The following is a 17452-nucleotide window of genomic DNA, read 5'->3' as shown; positions in this document are numbered from 1 at the left end:
GTCTATAGTCTAGTTTATAGTCTACTCAATAGTCTAGTCTATAGTCTAGTCTGTAGTCTAATATATAGTCTATAGTTTATTCTAGTCTAGTATATAGTCTAGTCTATTGTCTAGTCTATAGTCTAGTCTATAGTCTAGTCTATAGTCTAGTCTATAGTCCAGTCTATAGTCTAGTCTATAGTCTAGTCTATAGTCTAGTCTATAGTCTAGTCTATAGTCTAGTCTATAGTCTAGTCTATAGTCTAGTCTATAGTCTAGTCTATAGTCTAGTCTATAGCCTAGTCTATAGTCTAGTCTATAGTCTAGTCTACAGTCTAGTCTATAGTCTAGTCTATAGACTAGACTATAGTCTAGTCTATAGTCTAGTCTATAGTCTAGTCAATAGTCTAGTCTAGTCTATAGTCTAGTATATAGTCTAGTCTATAGTCTAGTATATAGTCTAGTCTATAGTCTAGTCTATAGTCTAGTCTATAGTCTAGTCTATAGTCTAGTCTATAGTCTAGTCTATAGTCTAGTCTATAGTCTAGTCTATAGTCTAGTCTATAGTCTAGTCTATAGTCTAGTCTATAGTCTAGTCTATAGTCTAGTCTATAGTCTAGTCTATAGTCTAGTCTATAGTCTAGTCTATAGTCTAGTCTATAGTCTAGTCTATAGTCTAGTCTATAGTCTAGTCTATAGTCTAGTCTATAGTCTAGTCTATAGTCTAGTCTATAGTCTAGTCTATAGTCTAGTCTATAGTCTAGTCTATAGTCTAGTCTATAGTCTAGTCTATAGTCTAGTCTATAGTCTAGTCTATAGTCTAGTCTATAGTCTAGTCTATAGTCTAGTCTATAGTCTAGTCTATAGTCTAGTCTATAGTTTAGTCTACAGTCTAGTCTATAGTCTAGTCTATAGTCTAGTCTATAGTCTAGTCTATAGTCTAGTCTATGGTCTAGTCTATAGTCTAGTCTATAGTCTAGTCCATAGTCTAGTCTATAGTCTAGTCTATAGTCTAGTCTATACTAAGTCTATACTAGACTATATAGTAGACTATAGTCTAGTCTATAGTCGAGTTTATAGTCTATTCAATAGTCTAGTCTGTGGTCTAATAATATAGTCTATAGTTTATTCTAGTCTATAGTTTAGTCTAGTATATAGTCTAGTCTATAGTCGAGTTGTAGTCTAGTCTATAGTCTAATATATAGTCTAGTTTATAGACTATTCAATAGTCTAGTCTATAGTCCAGTCTTTAGTCTAATCTATAGTCTATAGTTTAATCTAGTCTATAGTTTAATGTAGTCTATAGTCTAGTATATAGTCTAGTCTATAGTCTAGTCTATAGTCTAGTCTATAGTCTAGCCTATAGTCTAGTCTATAGTCTAGTCTATAGTCTAGTCTATAGTCTAGTCTATAGTCTAGTCTATAGTCTAGTCTATAGTCTAGTCTATAGTCTAGTCTATAGTCTAGTCTATAGTCTAGTCTATAGTCTAGTCTATAGTCTAGTCTATAGTCTAGTCTATAGTCTAGTCTATAGTCTAGCCTATAGTCTAGTCTATAGTCTAGTCTATAGTCTAGTCTATAGTCTAGTCTATAGTCTAGTCTATAGTCTAGTCTATAGTCTAGTCTATAGTCTAGTCTATAGTCTAGTTTATAGTCTAGTCTATAGTCTAATCTATAGTCTAGTCTATAGTCTAGTCTATAATCTAGTCTATAGTCTAGTCTATAGTCTAGTCTATAGTCTAGTCTATAGTCTAGTCTATAGTCTAGTCTATAGTCTTGTCTATAGTCTAGTCTATAGTCTAGTCTATAGTCTAGTCTATAGTCTAGTCTATAGTTTAGTCTATAGTCTAGTCTATAGTTTAGTCTATAGTCTAGTCTATAGTCTAGTATATAGTCTAGTCTATAGTGTAGTCTATAGTCTAGTCTATAGTCTAGTCTATAGTCTAGTCTATAGTCTAGTCTATAGTCTATTCTATAGTTAAATAAAAGAAAATTTCTTGAAAAATAAGAAAATTTACAACATAACCTCAAACTGAATTTTGAAATTTTAATATAAATTCTTACAAAATTAAAAATTTTTAACAGCATATATATGTACATTTCTTTAAGTTCTAGGTTAAAAATAGGGATTTTATTTGTAATTTAATAGAAATTCTTTAAAAACTCAAGGAATTTTACACATAACCTCAAATTGAATACATTTTTGAACAAAATTTCTTGTCTTTAAAGATTGATATTTAACAAACTTGTACTCAAACTAGATAAATTTTAAACATTATTATGAAAATTTTTTTAAAAATATAGTCTTTTAGAAGATTAGTTTGAAATTTGACAACCAAGGTGGGAGGAAGACACCACAAAAAAAAAAATGATTTAAACTTTTGTTTAAATGTCATATAAGTTATTGCTTTGAAAGCTATATAAATGCTAAGTTAAATTTTATTTCCTCAAAAATTTATATATGAAAAAAAAAAAAGAATTTTTATTAAAGAAATTACAAAAATAAAGAACAAATACATTTGATATATAATTGTAGATATCAGCAATATATAAAACAAATAGTGATTGGTTGGTTTTTTTGACTTTAAGCCAAAAAAAAAATATGAAACGAGAGAAAAAAAATATCAGGAACAAACAGAAACTAAGGCGTCTTATTATAAATGGTCGCATTTTAATATAAAAAGTTATGATGGCGACCTTAAACTTTGCCATGAATTATATTTTTTTTAAAAAAGACTTTATTGCCACACACTATTTGTTAAACAAAATCATAATAAAAATTAAAACAAAAATCAAAATCAATTACAAAATAAAACTAAATTTAAAAAATATTTATGAAAAAACATAACATTTAACAAGCCAATTATTTTAATAAACAATTTCGAAAAATTTATTACTTTTTACAAAAAATATAGTAACACACCAACTCAGCAATAGCTCACACTGACACAAAATTCAAATTTATTCGAAAAAAAAAACTCCAAACAACTACAATTTTAAATATTTTACAAATCTAAATTCCAAAAAAAATTTATTACAAAACTTTTAAAAGCAACTTTTAAAGGCTTTTAAAATACACACCTATGTTTCGATACTTAATTGTAAATTTTAGTTTAAAATCAACGTAGAAAATGTTTAAGAATAATATTACAAGAAATTGTTTACAAAAATTTTAAGAAAATATAATATTAGAAATTGATGGAAATTTGGTAATGCTGTTGTTAATCAGTATAAAATTACAAGGTTTTAAGTATTAATACAAGTATTAATAAAATGTTGTTGTTGTTAAGTAAGTTTTTCTTGTTAGTGTTTATTAATTGTTAAAAGTTTGTTATATTTTGAAAGTGTATGAGGGTGATAGATTTCTTTTTTTTTTAATTAAAGAAATGTTAGAATAATAGAATTTCTTAAAAATCATATAAAATTTCCTAAACACTTTTCATTTTATTAAAAATTTGTTTGTTTAATCATAAGCAAAATAAATTTATTTAAAATAACAGAAAAAAAAAACTAAATAATCTATTATATTATTTTTACTAAACAAAAGAGAAATAAAACTAAAAAAAACTAAGTTCATAGTAGTAAAAAGAGTGGAAAATAAGAGCAAAAGATATGTTTTTGAAAAAAGTGGGAAATGATAAGACATACCTTGCATGCCCCGAATCACCTTCAGAGCTTTGACGAGAATGTTGACTGTGCGAAAAACTACTATAACCGGAACCCTTTGACATCTGGAATTATTAAAGTTTTAGTTTAATGTTTTAAAATAAATACTAAAATAGTGATTTAACTAGACTAGACTATAGACTACAGATTAGACTAGACTATAGACTAGATTATATATTAGACTATAGACTAGACTATAGACTTGACTGTAGACTAGACTATAGACTAGACTATGGACTAGACTATGGACTAGACTATAGACTAGACTATAGACTAGACTATAGACTAGACTATAGACTAGACTATAGACTAGACTATAGACTAGACTATAGACTAGACTATAGACTAGACTATAGACTAGACTATAGACTAGACTATGGACTAGACTATAGACTAGACTATAGACTAGACTATAGACTAGACTAGACTAGACTATAGACTAGACTATAGACTAGACTATAGACTAGACTATAGACTAGACTAGACTAGACTATAGACTAGACTAGAAGAGACTGTAGACTAGACTATATAGTGTAGTTTATAGACTAGACTATAGACTTGATTATAGACTAGACTAGACGAGACTATAGATTAGACTATAGACTAGATTATAGACTAGACTAGGCTATAGACTAGACTATAAACTAGACTATAGACTAGACTATAGACTAGACTATAGACTAGACTATAGACTAGACTATAGACTAGACTATAGACTAGACTATAGACTAGACTATAGACTAGACTATAGACTAGACTATAGACTAGACTATAGACTAGACTATAGACTAGACTATAGACTAGACTATAGACTAGACTATAGACTAGACTATAGACTAGACTATAGTCTAGACTATAGACTAGACTATAGACTAGACTATAGACTAGACTATAGACTAGACTATAGACTAGACTATAGACTAGACTATAGACTAGAATATAGACTAGACTATAGATTAGACTATAGAGTAGACTAGAGACTAGACTATAACCTAGACTATAGGCTACAGTATAGACTAGACTATAGATTAGACTACAGACTAGACTGACTATATTCTAGTCTATAGTGTAGCCTATAGTCTAGTCTATTGTCTAGTCTATAGTCTAGTCTATAGTCTAGTCTATAGTCTAGTCTATAGTCTAGTCTATAGTCTAGTCTATAGTCTAGTCTATAGTCTAGTCTATAGTCTAGTCTATAGTCTAGTCTATAGTCTAGTCTATAGTCTAGTCTATAGTCTAGTCTATAGTCTAGTCTATAGTCTAGTCTATAGTCTAGTCTATAGTCTAGTCTATAGTCTAGTCTATAGTCTAGTCTATAGTCTAGTCTATAGTCTAGTCTATAGTCTAGTCTATAGTCTAGTCTATAGTCTAGTCTATAGTCTAGTCTATAGTCTAGTCTATTGTCTAGTCTATAGTCTAGTCTATAGTCTAGTCTAGTCTATAGTCTAGTCTATAGTCTAGTCTATAGTCTAGTCTATAGTCTAGTCTATAGTCTAGTCTATAGTCTAGTCTATAGTCTAGTCTATAGTCTAGTCTATAGTCTAGTCTATAGTCTAGTCTATAGTCTAGTCTATAGTCTAGTCTATAGTCTAGTCTATAGTCTAGTCTATAGTCTAGTCTATAGTCTAGTCTATAGTCTAGTCTATAGTCTAGTCTATAGTCTAGTCTATAGTCTAGTCTATAGTCTAGTCCATAGTCTAGTCTAGTCTATAGGCTAGCCTATAGCATAGTCTATAGTCTAGTCTATAGTCTAGTCCATAGTCTAGTCTATAGTCTAGTCCATAGGCTAGTCTATAGTCTAGTCTATAGTCTAGTCTATAGTCTAGTCTATAGTCTAGTCTATAGTCTAGTCTATAGTCTAGTCTATAGTCTAGTCTATAGTCTAGTCTATAGTCTAGTCTATAGTCTAGTCTATAGTCTAGTCTATAGTCTAGTCTATAGTCTAGTCTATAGTCTAGTCTATAGTCTAGTCTATAGTCTAGTCTATAGTCCTAGTCTATAGTCTAGTCTATAGCCTAGTCTATAGTCTAGTCTATAGTCTAGTCCATAGTCTAGTCCATAGTCTAGTCCATAGTCTAGTCTATAGTCTAGTCCATAGGCTAGTCTATAGTCTAGTCTATAGTCTAGTCTATAGTCTAGTCTATAGTCTAGTCTATAGTCTAGTCTATAGTCTAGTCTATAGTCTAGTCTATAGTCTAGTCTATAGTCTAGTCTATAGTCTAGTCTATAGTCTAGTCTATAGTCTAGTCTATAGTTTAGTCTATAGTCTAGTCTATAGTCTAGTCTATAGTCTAGTCTATAGTCTAGTCTATAGTCTAGTCTATAGTCTAGTCTATAGTCTAGTCTATAGTCTAGTCTAGTCTATAGTCTAGTCTATAGTCTAGTCTATAGTCTAGTCTATAGTCTAGTCTATAGTCTAGTCTATAGTCTAGTCTATAGTCTAGTTTATAGTCTATTCTATAGTCTAGTCTATAGTCTATTCTATAGTCTATTCTATAGTCTAGTCTATAGTCTAGTATATAGTCTAGTTTATAGTCTAGTCTATAGTCTAGTAGTCTATAGTCTAGTCTATAGTCTAGTCTATAGTCTAGTCTATAGCCTAGTCTATAGTCTGGTCTATAGTCTAGTCTATAGTCTAGTCTATAGTCTAGTCTATAGTCTAGTCTATAGTCAAGTCTATAGCCTAGTCTTAAGTCTAGTCTAGTCTATAGTCTAGTATATAGTCTATAGTGTAGTATTCTAGTCCATAGCCTAGTCTATATTCTAGACTATAGACTAAACTATAGAATATAGTCCAGACTATAGTCTAGTCTACAGTGCAGACTATAGTCTAGTCTATAGTCCAGACTATAGTCTATTCTATAGTCCACGCTATAGTCTAGTCTATAGTCCATACTATAGTCTAGTCTATAGTCCATACTGTAGTCTATAGTCTAGACTATAGTCTAATCTGTTATGTACTCTATTGTCTGGCCTGTAGTCTAGTCTGTACTTTGATCTAATCTACAATCCGAACTATGATCATAGTTTTGAAACATAAATTCTTCTAAAAATCAAAAACAATTTCTGCACTTACTTGACTAGTATTACTGGAATTTCTTGAATGGCCCATTTCAAGGCCTGGAACAGTGCCACCACCTGAAGTTGATAAGCCACTAATTGAGGCAGTAGTGCCACAATTATTGCTACCAATAATACCAATGCTAGTAACAGCAATATTACCACTAACAGCTCCACTACCACCACCGCCGCCACCACTACCGCCCGTACCACCAATGCCACCGTAGGGTAACATTTGTTGTGCATTTGTAAGCGAAACACCTGGTACCAGAGTGGCAGCCGATGAGGGTGGGTAGGAAGATGGCAAATGCGTTTGTTGTTGCTGCTGCTGCTGTTGTTGTTGTTGCTGCTGTAACTGTTGTTGCTGTTGCAAGAGCAAAGCATCAGGTGTTAGGGTAATGGCCGATTCAGACGATTCTGAATGACCTGAATCGGTAACAATAGAGGCCATAACATATTGAGGATCTGAATCTAGAAAGAGATGAGGTTAAAAACGAATTCATGTAGTTTATTGCAAACATTTACCATCATCCCTTATTGTGGAAACAGGACGCGTTGTTACCCCTATGGTGGGTAAAGAGGAGGAAGTTAATGATGTGGGCGATTGTAAGCCCACACCCGTAGCCGCTGTGGCCAGATCATCTGTGGGTGTTTTTAGTTTATTTTTTAAATTTGGTGTAGGACTTTAAGAAATTAAGAATTTTGTTAAATTTTGTATTAAAATATTTAAAGCAAGAAACTTACGCCTTAAATAAAATATCACCACTTAACATTAACATTTTTATTGATAATGTTAACATGGAATTATCTAAACGATGTCTGGAGTCATAACCCTCCAGTAAAAATCGTCGCGAGGTTAAACCAGCGCCAGCATATTCGGCAAGATTTAAATCAATAAAACCTAATTTATAATAACTACGTCCACCCTTCATTTCTTTGCGTATCGAGATACGCAAATAACAGGGATCCAATACCCCCGTTGAGGCATTTGCTGACATTTTGCAAGGAAATTCGAAATTTCGATTCCATTCCACACGATGATTGCGTACTTCTTCCCTGTTACAAAAAGGAAAACGTATAAATTAATATTCTATATTTTTGTCAAGGATTAGGGGTGTTATGTACCTGCTGCTATATTCCTGAAATGAGCCACCATCCAATAGACGTATTTTTGCAAACAGCACCTCATTTACCAGGGCCACATTCTCTAAGTCTTGTAATTTTACTTCAACATTAAAACGATACTTTTTCTTTTTCATCATAAAGGCCATAACCGAGGGCACTCAGGCCCTTTTTCTCATAAAATTATAGAAAGTTGTAATTTAAAAGAATTTAAAAACAACACTTTAACACGAAATTTAATTGTAAAAAAAAGTTTAAAATATTTTTGTTTTTCTTGTCTGTTTTACTGTCCTTGTAGTATTGTATAAAGGATTCCGCAAGAAATCGAGGGGCGTATATATGGGGACAGTTTTGTTGTTAAAATTAACAGTTGTCTACTATTGTTTTTTTTTACTCTCTAATAGGAAGCTTAATGCACAACACTTTGGAAAACTTTAATTTTCTTTTATTTTAGTTTTTTCTTTTATAATTTTTGGTTTAGAGTTTATTTTGTAGACACAAGAAGTTGCGGATTTGTTGTTGTGAATTTTGTTGTATTTTCACTTGAAGCCAACACATGTTTATGGTTTTTAACTAAAAAACTTTAACAGTTTTATTTTGCATATTTTTCCAACTGCGATTAACTTAAATCCTTAAAGTATTTGGTAGAAGAGGAGACATGCCACATTTATAGCTGATACACGTAACACTAAAAAGAGACAAAGAATAGAAAAACAAAGAAATTAATTAATTAATTTTAACATGTTCTAAAGCAAATAATGCTACAGGTTTTATAAACCACTTAAATATTAATTAATTATTTTAAGGCTAAAATATTAAAATGTTGTATTTTGGGGAATAAAAATGGGCGATTTGGTGGCGAAATATTTTTAAGACAAACATACATTTTTCAATATTTACTTAATGCATGCACGCCTAGTCCAGATGATAAACAGTACAATAGTGTACCGACAGAAGTAGTCGAAAGTATATAAAGACTTTAGAATGTGCTATAACAATGCAGCCTGTCTAGTCTATAGACTAGACTATAGTCAAGCATAGACTAGACTATATTCCAGAATATAGTCCAGACCCTACTATAGACTAGACTATATTCCAGAATATAGTCCAGACCATATTATAGACTAGACTATATTCCAGAATATAGTCCAGTCCATATTATAGACTAGACTATAGTCTAGACTATAGACAAGACTATAGACTAGACTATAGACAAGACTATAGACAAGACTATAGACTAGACTATAGACTAGACTATAGACTAGACTATAGACTAGACTTTAGACTAGACTATAGACTAGATTTTAGACTAGACTATAGACTAGACTATAGAATAGACTATAAACTATAGATTAGACTATAGATTAGACTATAGATTAGACTATAGACTAGACTATAGACTAGACTATAGACTAGACTATAGACTAGACTACAGACTAGACTAGACTATAGACTAGACTATAGACTAGACTATAGACTAGACTATAGACTAGACTATAGACTAGACTATAGACTAGACTATAGACTAGACTATAGACTAGACCATAGACTAGACTATAGACTAGACTATAGACTAGACTATAGACTAGACTATAGACTAGACTTTAGACTAGACTATAGACTAGACTATAGACTAGACTATAGACTAGACTATAGACTAGACTATAGACTAGACTATAGACTAGACTATAGACTAGACTATAGACTAGACTATAGACTAGACTATAGACTAGACTATAGACTAGACTATAGACTAGACTATAGACTAGACTATAGACTAGACTATAGACTAGACTATAGACTAGACTATAGACTAGACTATAGACTAGACTATAGACTAGACTATAGACTAGACTATAGACTAGACTATAGACTAGACTATAGACTAGACTATAGACTAGACTATAGACTAGACTATAGACTAGACTATAGACTAGACTATAGACTAGACTATAGACTAGACTATAGACTAGACTATAGACTAGACTATAGACTAGACTATAGACTATAGACTACTATAGACTAGACTATAGACTAGACTATAGACTAGACTATAGACTAGACTATAGACTAGACTATAGACTAGACTATAGACTAGACTATAGACTAGACTATAGACTAGACTATAGACTAGACTATAGACTAGACTATAGACTAGACTATAGACTAGACTATAGACTAGACTATAGACTAGACTATAGACTAGACTATAGACTAGACTATAGACTAGACTATAGACTAGACTATAGACAGACTATAGACTAGACTATAGCTAGACTATAGACCTAGACTATAGACTAGACTATAGACTAGACTATAGACTAGACTATAGACTAGACTATAGACTAGACTATAGACTAGACTATAGACTAGACTATAGACTAGACTATAGACTAGACTATAGACCAGACCATAGTACAGACAAAAGACTATACTAGACTAGACTATAGTACAGACAATAGACTAGACTATAGTACAGACAAAAGACTAGACTATAGTCCAGACTACACAATATTACCGACTTAGGATTAGACCATAGGCCTGATTATATCTAGACTATAGTCATTAATACAGACAATAGACTACACTATAATCATGGGCCGAAATTATGGCATACGATATCGATCGAAATCTCCATTTAGATTCTATTGAGATTTCGATCGATATCGTATGCCGTGATTTGACCTCTGCCTATAGACTAGACTGTAGTCCAGAATATAGACTCGACTAGACTATCGTCCAGACTATAGTTTAGAAATAAACCTAGGCAGTAGTCCAGAATAGGCTAGACTATAGTCCAGACTTAAGACTAGACTATAATCCAGACTATAGACTGGACCATAGTACAGACAATATGCTAGACTATGGTCCAGACTATAGGCTAGACAATAGTCCAGACTAAAGGCTAGACAATAGTCGAGACTATAGGCTAGACAATAGTCCAGACTATAGGATATAGTATGGCCGATGACTAGACTAAAGTCTAGACTATTTACTATAGTCCTGCGTATGTACTAGACTATAGTCCAAACTATAGGCTAGACTATAGTCCAGACTATAGGCTAGACTATAGCCCAGACTATAGGCTAGACTCTAGTCAAGACTATAGGCTAGACTATAGTCAAGACTATAGACTAAACTACAGTCTAGACTATATACGAGACTATAGTAGTCCAGACAATACAATAGTCCAGACTATAGACTAGATTATAGTTCAGACTATAGACTACATTATAGTCCATACGATAGACTGGACTATAGTTCAGACTATAGATTATAATATAGCCCAAACTATTGAGTACTGCCTAGACTGTAGACTTTAATACAGACAATAGACTAGACTATAATCCTTCCTATAGACTAGACTATAGTCGAGAATATAGACTCGATTAGACTATCGTCCAGACTATAATCTTAAATTACACTAGATTATAGTCTAAACTTAACTTAAGACTAGACTATAATTCATACTATAGACTAGACTAAAGTCCAAACTATAGAGGGGACTATAGTCAAGACTATAGACTAGATTATAGTCCAGGCTATAGACTAGACTACAGTCCAGATTATAGACTAGACTATAGTCCTGACTATAGACTAGACTTTAGTCCAGACTATAGTCTAGTGTATAGACAGATTAGACTATACTTCAGACTATGGACTTGACTATAGACTAGACTATAAACTAGAATATAGACTAGACTATAGTCCAGACTACAAACTAGGCCGTAGTCCATAACTACAATCAGGACTAAGTACTAAACTATAGATTAGACTAAATTATGGGCAAGTTCGCAGACTAAACAACACGCCCGGCCAAACAATAGTGCATAAAAAATAGCCTAAAGCTTTTCAAGACCTTGCATGTTTTGAACACCATCATAAAACACTTTTAAATTTTAAACAAAAGAAAAAAAAAAAAAACAAACTAAATTTAACTATTATTGTATTCTCACACTACAAGTTCTTTTTTCACTCAAGTTCTTAACAAATACTATTTTTAAAATATATCTTATTTTTGTTTATACATTTATACTAAAAATATTTAAAATTTTACGCGGTTTTATCTTACAAATGAAATCAAAACTTTGTTGTTTGGCATACATAGTGTGTGCTGGATAAATTTTCTTTTGCAGTGGGTTTTTTGTTTGTATTAGATTTGACATTGATTAATGTAAATTAAAGCAAGTGTTGAAGAGAGAGAGAGGTTGATAAAAGTGTGTATGTGTTGTTGAAGAGTTTTAATTATATTCCCGGGAATTTACGCACCTTTTTTTAAGTGCAAAATTCTAACAAACAGCAATTATTTGCAGACTACACATGTTAATGTTAGTTACTATTAATTGCTAGCTAAATGCGTTTGTTCTCTTTTATAAACAGCCCAAAAATAGGCTTTTAATACATTAGCCTAAAAGTATGTTTTATAAATACTTTTCTACTAAAACAATTTTGTTTGTACAAAAAAAAAAAAGAGCTTAATTCTTGGAAATGTTTACTTTATTTGAAACTTTTTTTGTGTAGTCAAAAATATATATTAATTTAAGTGCTACAGACATGCAAAGGTTAACGGTGGTTTTCTTTCACACTTTTTTTGTAATGCGTCATTACTGCCTAAAGGTATGCAATGTTCTAAAAACAGCTTAATTGACATAGCCACATATAATTTGCATTTAAACAAAGTTCTTTTTTTTAAAGGATTTCTCTTTTAAAATTTGGTTTTATTTTGTATAAATATGGCAAAAAGTTAAATAATTAAAGTCTTAAGGTAACATTAACATTTGTAATTTAAACTAATCTCTCTCTTTTTTTTGGGGTTTCTTAATTAAATTCCCCATTAAACGCAGTTAACTTTAATCCCCTTTAATACTTAAAAAAGGTTTCAAATTGTTTTCTTTTCTGGTATTTTGATAACAAAATTTTCCAAATTATCTTTTTTTAAAGGAAATAACCAACATAGTATTTTGTTTATAATAGATTTTAATGTTTAAGTTCCTTAAAATTGTAATAATGATCATCGTAAAAACATCATTAAATATTATTAAAAGCATTAGATAAGGAGGCTGCGGTTTGCAAGCAACCGTGTTCTAAATATCTACATTTTAAACGGAACTTAACGTTTTTTAACATATTGCTCTGTTTGGGCTGTTGGTGTGTTCTTAACAAAACTGGTGGGTGTAATTAAATCGAAGTAATTAGAAAATCACACCATTTAGAAAAAAAGTTGTATTTGTGCATATGGTTAAAAGATTAATTGAAAAAATATGCCAAACAAAAAAGTGAAACAAAAAGGGGGGTGAAAATTATTGGAGTAAAAGAAAATGGAGGAATAATTTAAGGTTTAAAATAGATTTAGAGGAAAGTTATTTAAGATTTTATCCTTTATTAAATCTGATTCGTGTGGTATCACTAATCCAGCAGGCTTCGGTGGTACAATTTATCTATCTATCTATCTATCTATCTATCTATCTATCTATCTATCTATCTATCTACCTACCTATCTATCTATCTATCTATCTATCTATCTATCTATCTATCTATCTATCTATCTATCTATCTATCTATCTATCTATCTATCTATCTATCTATCTATCTATCTATCTATCTATCTATCCTATCTATCTATCTATCTATCTATCTATCTATCTATCTATCTATCTATCTATCTATCTATCTATCTATCTATCTATCTATCTATCTATCTATCTATCTATCTATCTATCTATCTATCTATCTATCTATCTATCTATCTATCTATCTATCTATCTATCTATCTATCTATCTATCTATCTATCTATCTATCTATCTATCTATCTATCTATCTATCTATCTATCTATCTATCTATCTATCTATCTATCTATCTATCTATCTATCTATCTATCTATCTATCTATCTATCTATCTATCTATCTATCTATCTATCTATCTATCTATCTATCTATCTATCTATCTATCTATCTATCTATCTATCTATCTATCTATCTATCTATCTATCTATCTATCTATTTAACTCTCCCAAATTTACCTGTCTCAACTAAATCTGTTAATTGCCCTTAATATCTTATAACATTCCAATGTCAATTAAATTTTCAATTATAACAAGTAAAATCCATCATAAAGTCCCAACATTCAACATTATTTAAAATTATAAACATTTTATTTCAATTTGTTCTGAAATGCTTTTCAAACACTCAAACCAATTTACTACATACAATATATATTTGTACGCTTAATAAAGGTCAATGCCAGTTTTATCATATAGTACATACGTCTCATCAGGCATACATATCTTTACTATAACTATGATTTAGTAAACTAATTGAATGCTGTAAATGAAATTAATAAATTATTAAAAAGAATTTACTTAAATGAGGGGGAATAAATAAATAAAAAGTGCAAAATCATATAAGTCTATTTGCGTTGAAAATATATTGACCTTTACACAGGCTTTTATCGTACCAATAGCGAGTGTGTAATTTTGTATAAAAAATTTACAATTTAAGCAAAAATATATATAAAAATAAACTAAACTTAACTCGTCATCATCAATTTAGATATAATTGAAAAGAGTTGTAATCAATTTTATGTGATGAATGACTAAAAATATTGATTGCTTTCAATAGCATTGGTAAGAAGACAAAAATTAAAAGAAATTTATATAAAAATATAGATTATAGACTCGTCTAGCCTAATATCAAAACCATAAACTATATTAATGACAATAATTTAATCTTTAGACTAAACTAGTCCATATATAGACAACACTATAGTTCAGATTATGGATTTTACTATAACTAACTATACTAAAGACCAGGCAATAGACTAGACTATAGATTAGCCTATAGTCCAGACTATAGACTAGACTATATTACAGACTATAAACTAGACTGGACTATAGACTGAACTATAGACTAGACTATAGTCCAAACAATAGCCTAGACCAGACCACACTAGACAAAAGTCCAGACCATAGACTAAACTGTAGTCTAAATTATAGTCCACACTTTAGTGCATACTATATACTAGACTATAATCCAGAATATAGACTATTGTCCAGACTATAGACTAGAATATAGACTATAGCCCAGACTATACTATACACTGGACTATAGACTAGACAATAATCCGAGCTCTAGACTAGACTATAGACTAGACTATAGACTAGACTATAGACTAGACTATAGACTAGACTATAGACTAGACTATAAACTGGACTATAGACTAGACTATAGACTAGACTATAGACTAGACTATAGACTAGACTATAGACTAGACCATAGACTAGACTATAGACTAGACCATAGACTAGACTATAGGCTAAACTATAGATTAGACTATAGATTAGACTATAGACTAGACTATAGATTAGACTATAGATTAGACTATAGACTAGACTATAGACTAGACTATAGACTAGACTATAGACTAGACTATAGACTAGACTATAGACTAGACTATAGACTAGACTATAGACTAGACTATAGACTAGACTATAGACTAGACTATAGACTAGACTATAGACTAGACTATAGACTAGACTATAGGCTAGACTATACACTAGACTATAGACTAGACTATAGACTAGAATATAGACTAGACTATAGACTAGACTATAGACTAGAATATAGACTAGACTATAGACTAGACTATAGACTAGAATATAGACTAGACTATAGACTAGACTATAGACTAGACTATAGACTAGACTATAGACTAGACTATAGACTAGACTATAGACTAGACTATAGACTAGACTATAGACTAAACTATAGACTAGACTATAGACTAAACTATAGACTAGACTATAGACTAGACTATAGACTAGACTATAGACTAGACTATAGACTAGACTATAGACTAGACTATAGACTAGACTATAGACTAGACTATAGACTAGACTATAGACTAGACTATAGACTAGACTATAGACTAGACTATAGACTAGACTATAGACTAGAATATAGACTTCACTGTAGACTAGACTATAAACTAACAATATAAAGACAACAAAATCTAAAACTGTTTATTTGCTATTTGACTATACACTAGGCAATAGTCTAGACTATAGATTATAGATATATATACTATAGACTAGACTATAAACTACATAATAAGCTACAGACTAGACTTGACTATAGTCTATAGTGTCATTATAGACTAGACTGTAGACTACACTATAAACTAGGCTATAGTCCAGACTATAGACAAGGCTATAATCCAGACCATAGATTAAACTATTAGTCTAAATTATAGTCCACACATGAGTGCATAGTATAGACTAGAATATAGTCCAGGACTAAACTGTAGTCCAGATTATAATTTAGACTATAGTCCTTTAGACTTAAGTCCATACTAGCAATTAGAATGTAGTCTATGGACTTAAATATAGACTACATGAAAGATAAGATAATCATTTGAGCTATTAATTAGAACATTATTAACAATTATATTAATTAGACTGACATTTATATAACAAAGTCCTTTTCTGCATTAATGACGTCAAACTCAAATTTTACGTAAATATATAATTGTTGTCATATCGTTACTTTGGTTTATTTATTTTTTATAAAAATAAAAAATAATTATCTAGTGGTTTATATGATAATTAATTGAAATAGTTTTTCAAACTAAAAGCAAACGCTTTTACATGTCATCATCATTTACAACTAAAAATGTCAAAGTAATAATTTTTAACAGTTATTTTTAGTTCTAAAAACAAATTTATAATACAATTGTTAACAAAGAATAAAACAAAGTTTTTTTTATTTATTTAGGTAAATAACTTTATATAACAACTGTCATAAATACATTTTAAATAATAACAATAATAATCTTGATAAATGTATTTTTCAGAAATATTGTTTTTAAAGGGAAAAATATTTCATTAGCTTTTGTGAGCCCCCAGTGGGTGTTAAAACATGAAAATGCAAAAAAAAAAAAAAATAATAATAAAATACAACTTGCTAATAATTGTGTAAATATGTAAAATAATGTAAATAATTTATAAACAATGAAACTTTTGACACACAACATTTTTTTTTTTTAGAATAAATTAAATATAATTTTTATTTGTTGTAAATCGGGGATTATGACAAATAAATAATTTTTATTTAAAAGTAACAAAAAAAGTGAGAGTGTGAAAATTTTTTCAAATTCCCTTAAGTTTAAAGAGAAATGAATATGTATTTAAAGGAAAATTTATAAAAATATTTAATAAATATTAAATGGCAACACTGTGATTACACTGTGAGAGAATAAACTCCCAAGATTTCATGATCATTTGTTTAAAAATAAAAAAATTTGGAATTTTTTAGAAAATTTTTATAAAAATAACAAATTTTATTTATTTCAGGTTGCATTAACAAATTGTCACTTTAATTTAAATAAATTTTAATCAAAAGCTAACAAAAATTTTCAAAATTAAATTAAAATCAATTGAAAAATTTTTGTTCATAAATTTTAAAAAAAGTTTTATTGATTTTGTGAATTTAATTAAGACTATTTGAAAAAAAAAAAAAAACACTTAAAATTAATTTAATTTAATTGAAAGACAACAATATATAAATTGACATTTAACAAAAGGCAATTTGTTAATACACAGCAATTAATAGAAAATTTAAATATAAAT

The 17452-nt window shown here is 30.0% G+C and overlaps 1 protein-coding gene across 6 annotated transcripts in view; it reads right to left on the bottom strand.

Annotated features, from left to right (window-relative positions):
- The window catches only part of LOC119602316 (protein split ends), a 149495-nt gene that overhangs the window by 14211 nt on the left and 117832 nt on the right, over positions 1-17452 (bottom strand). For all 6 annotated transcript variants that reach the window (XM_037953750.1, XM_037953748.1, XM_037953753.1 and 3 more), the window contains exons 4-8: positions 7831-8515; positions 7450-7761; positions 7231-7388; positions 6722-7176; positions 3628-3710 (exon numbers count right to left, since the gene is read on the bottom strand). In XM_037953750.1, the coding sequence (XP_037809678.1) occupies positions 3628-3710; positions 6722-7176; positions 7231-7388; positions 7450-7761; positions 7831-7976 (1154 nt within the window). In that variant the 5' untranslated portion in view covers positions 7977-8515. The remainder of the gene's footprint in view (positions 1-3627; positions 3711-6721; positions 7177-7230; positions 7389-7449; positions 7762-7830; positions 8516-17452) is intronic.

Source organism: Lucilia sericata, unplaced genomic scaffold (assembly GCF_015586225.1).
Source record: "Lucilia sericata isolate MDLA Ls3-8-SP2 unplaced genomic scaffold, ASM1558622v1 Contig000222F_arrow, whole genome shotgun sequence".
NCBI lineage: Eukaryota > Metazoa > Arthropoda > Insecta > Diptera > Calliphoridae > Lucilia > Lucilia sericata.
Note: the sequence above shows the minus strand (reverse complement) of the source record. Positions and strands in the feature narration are given on the sequence as shown.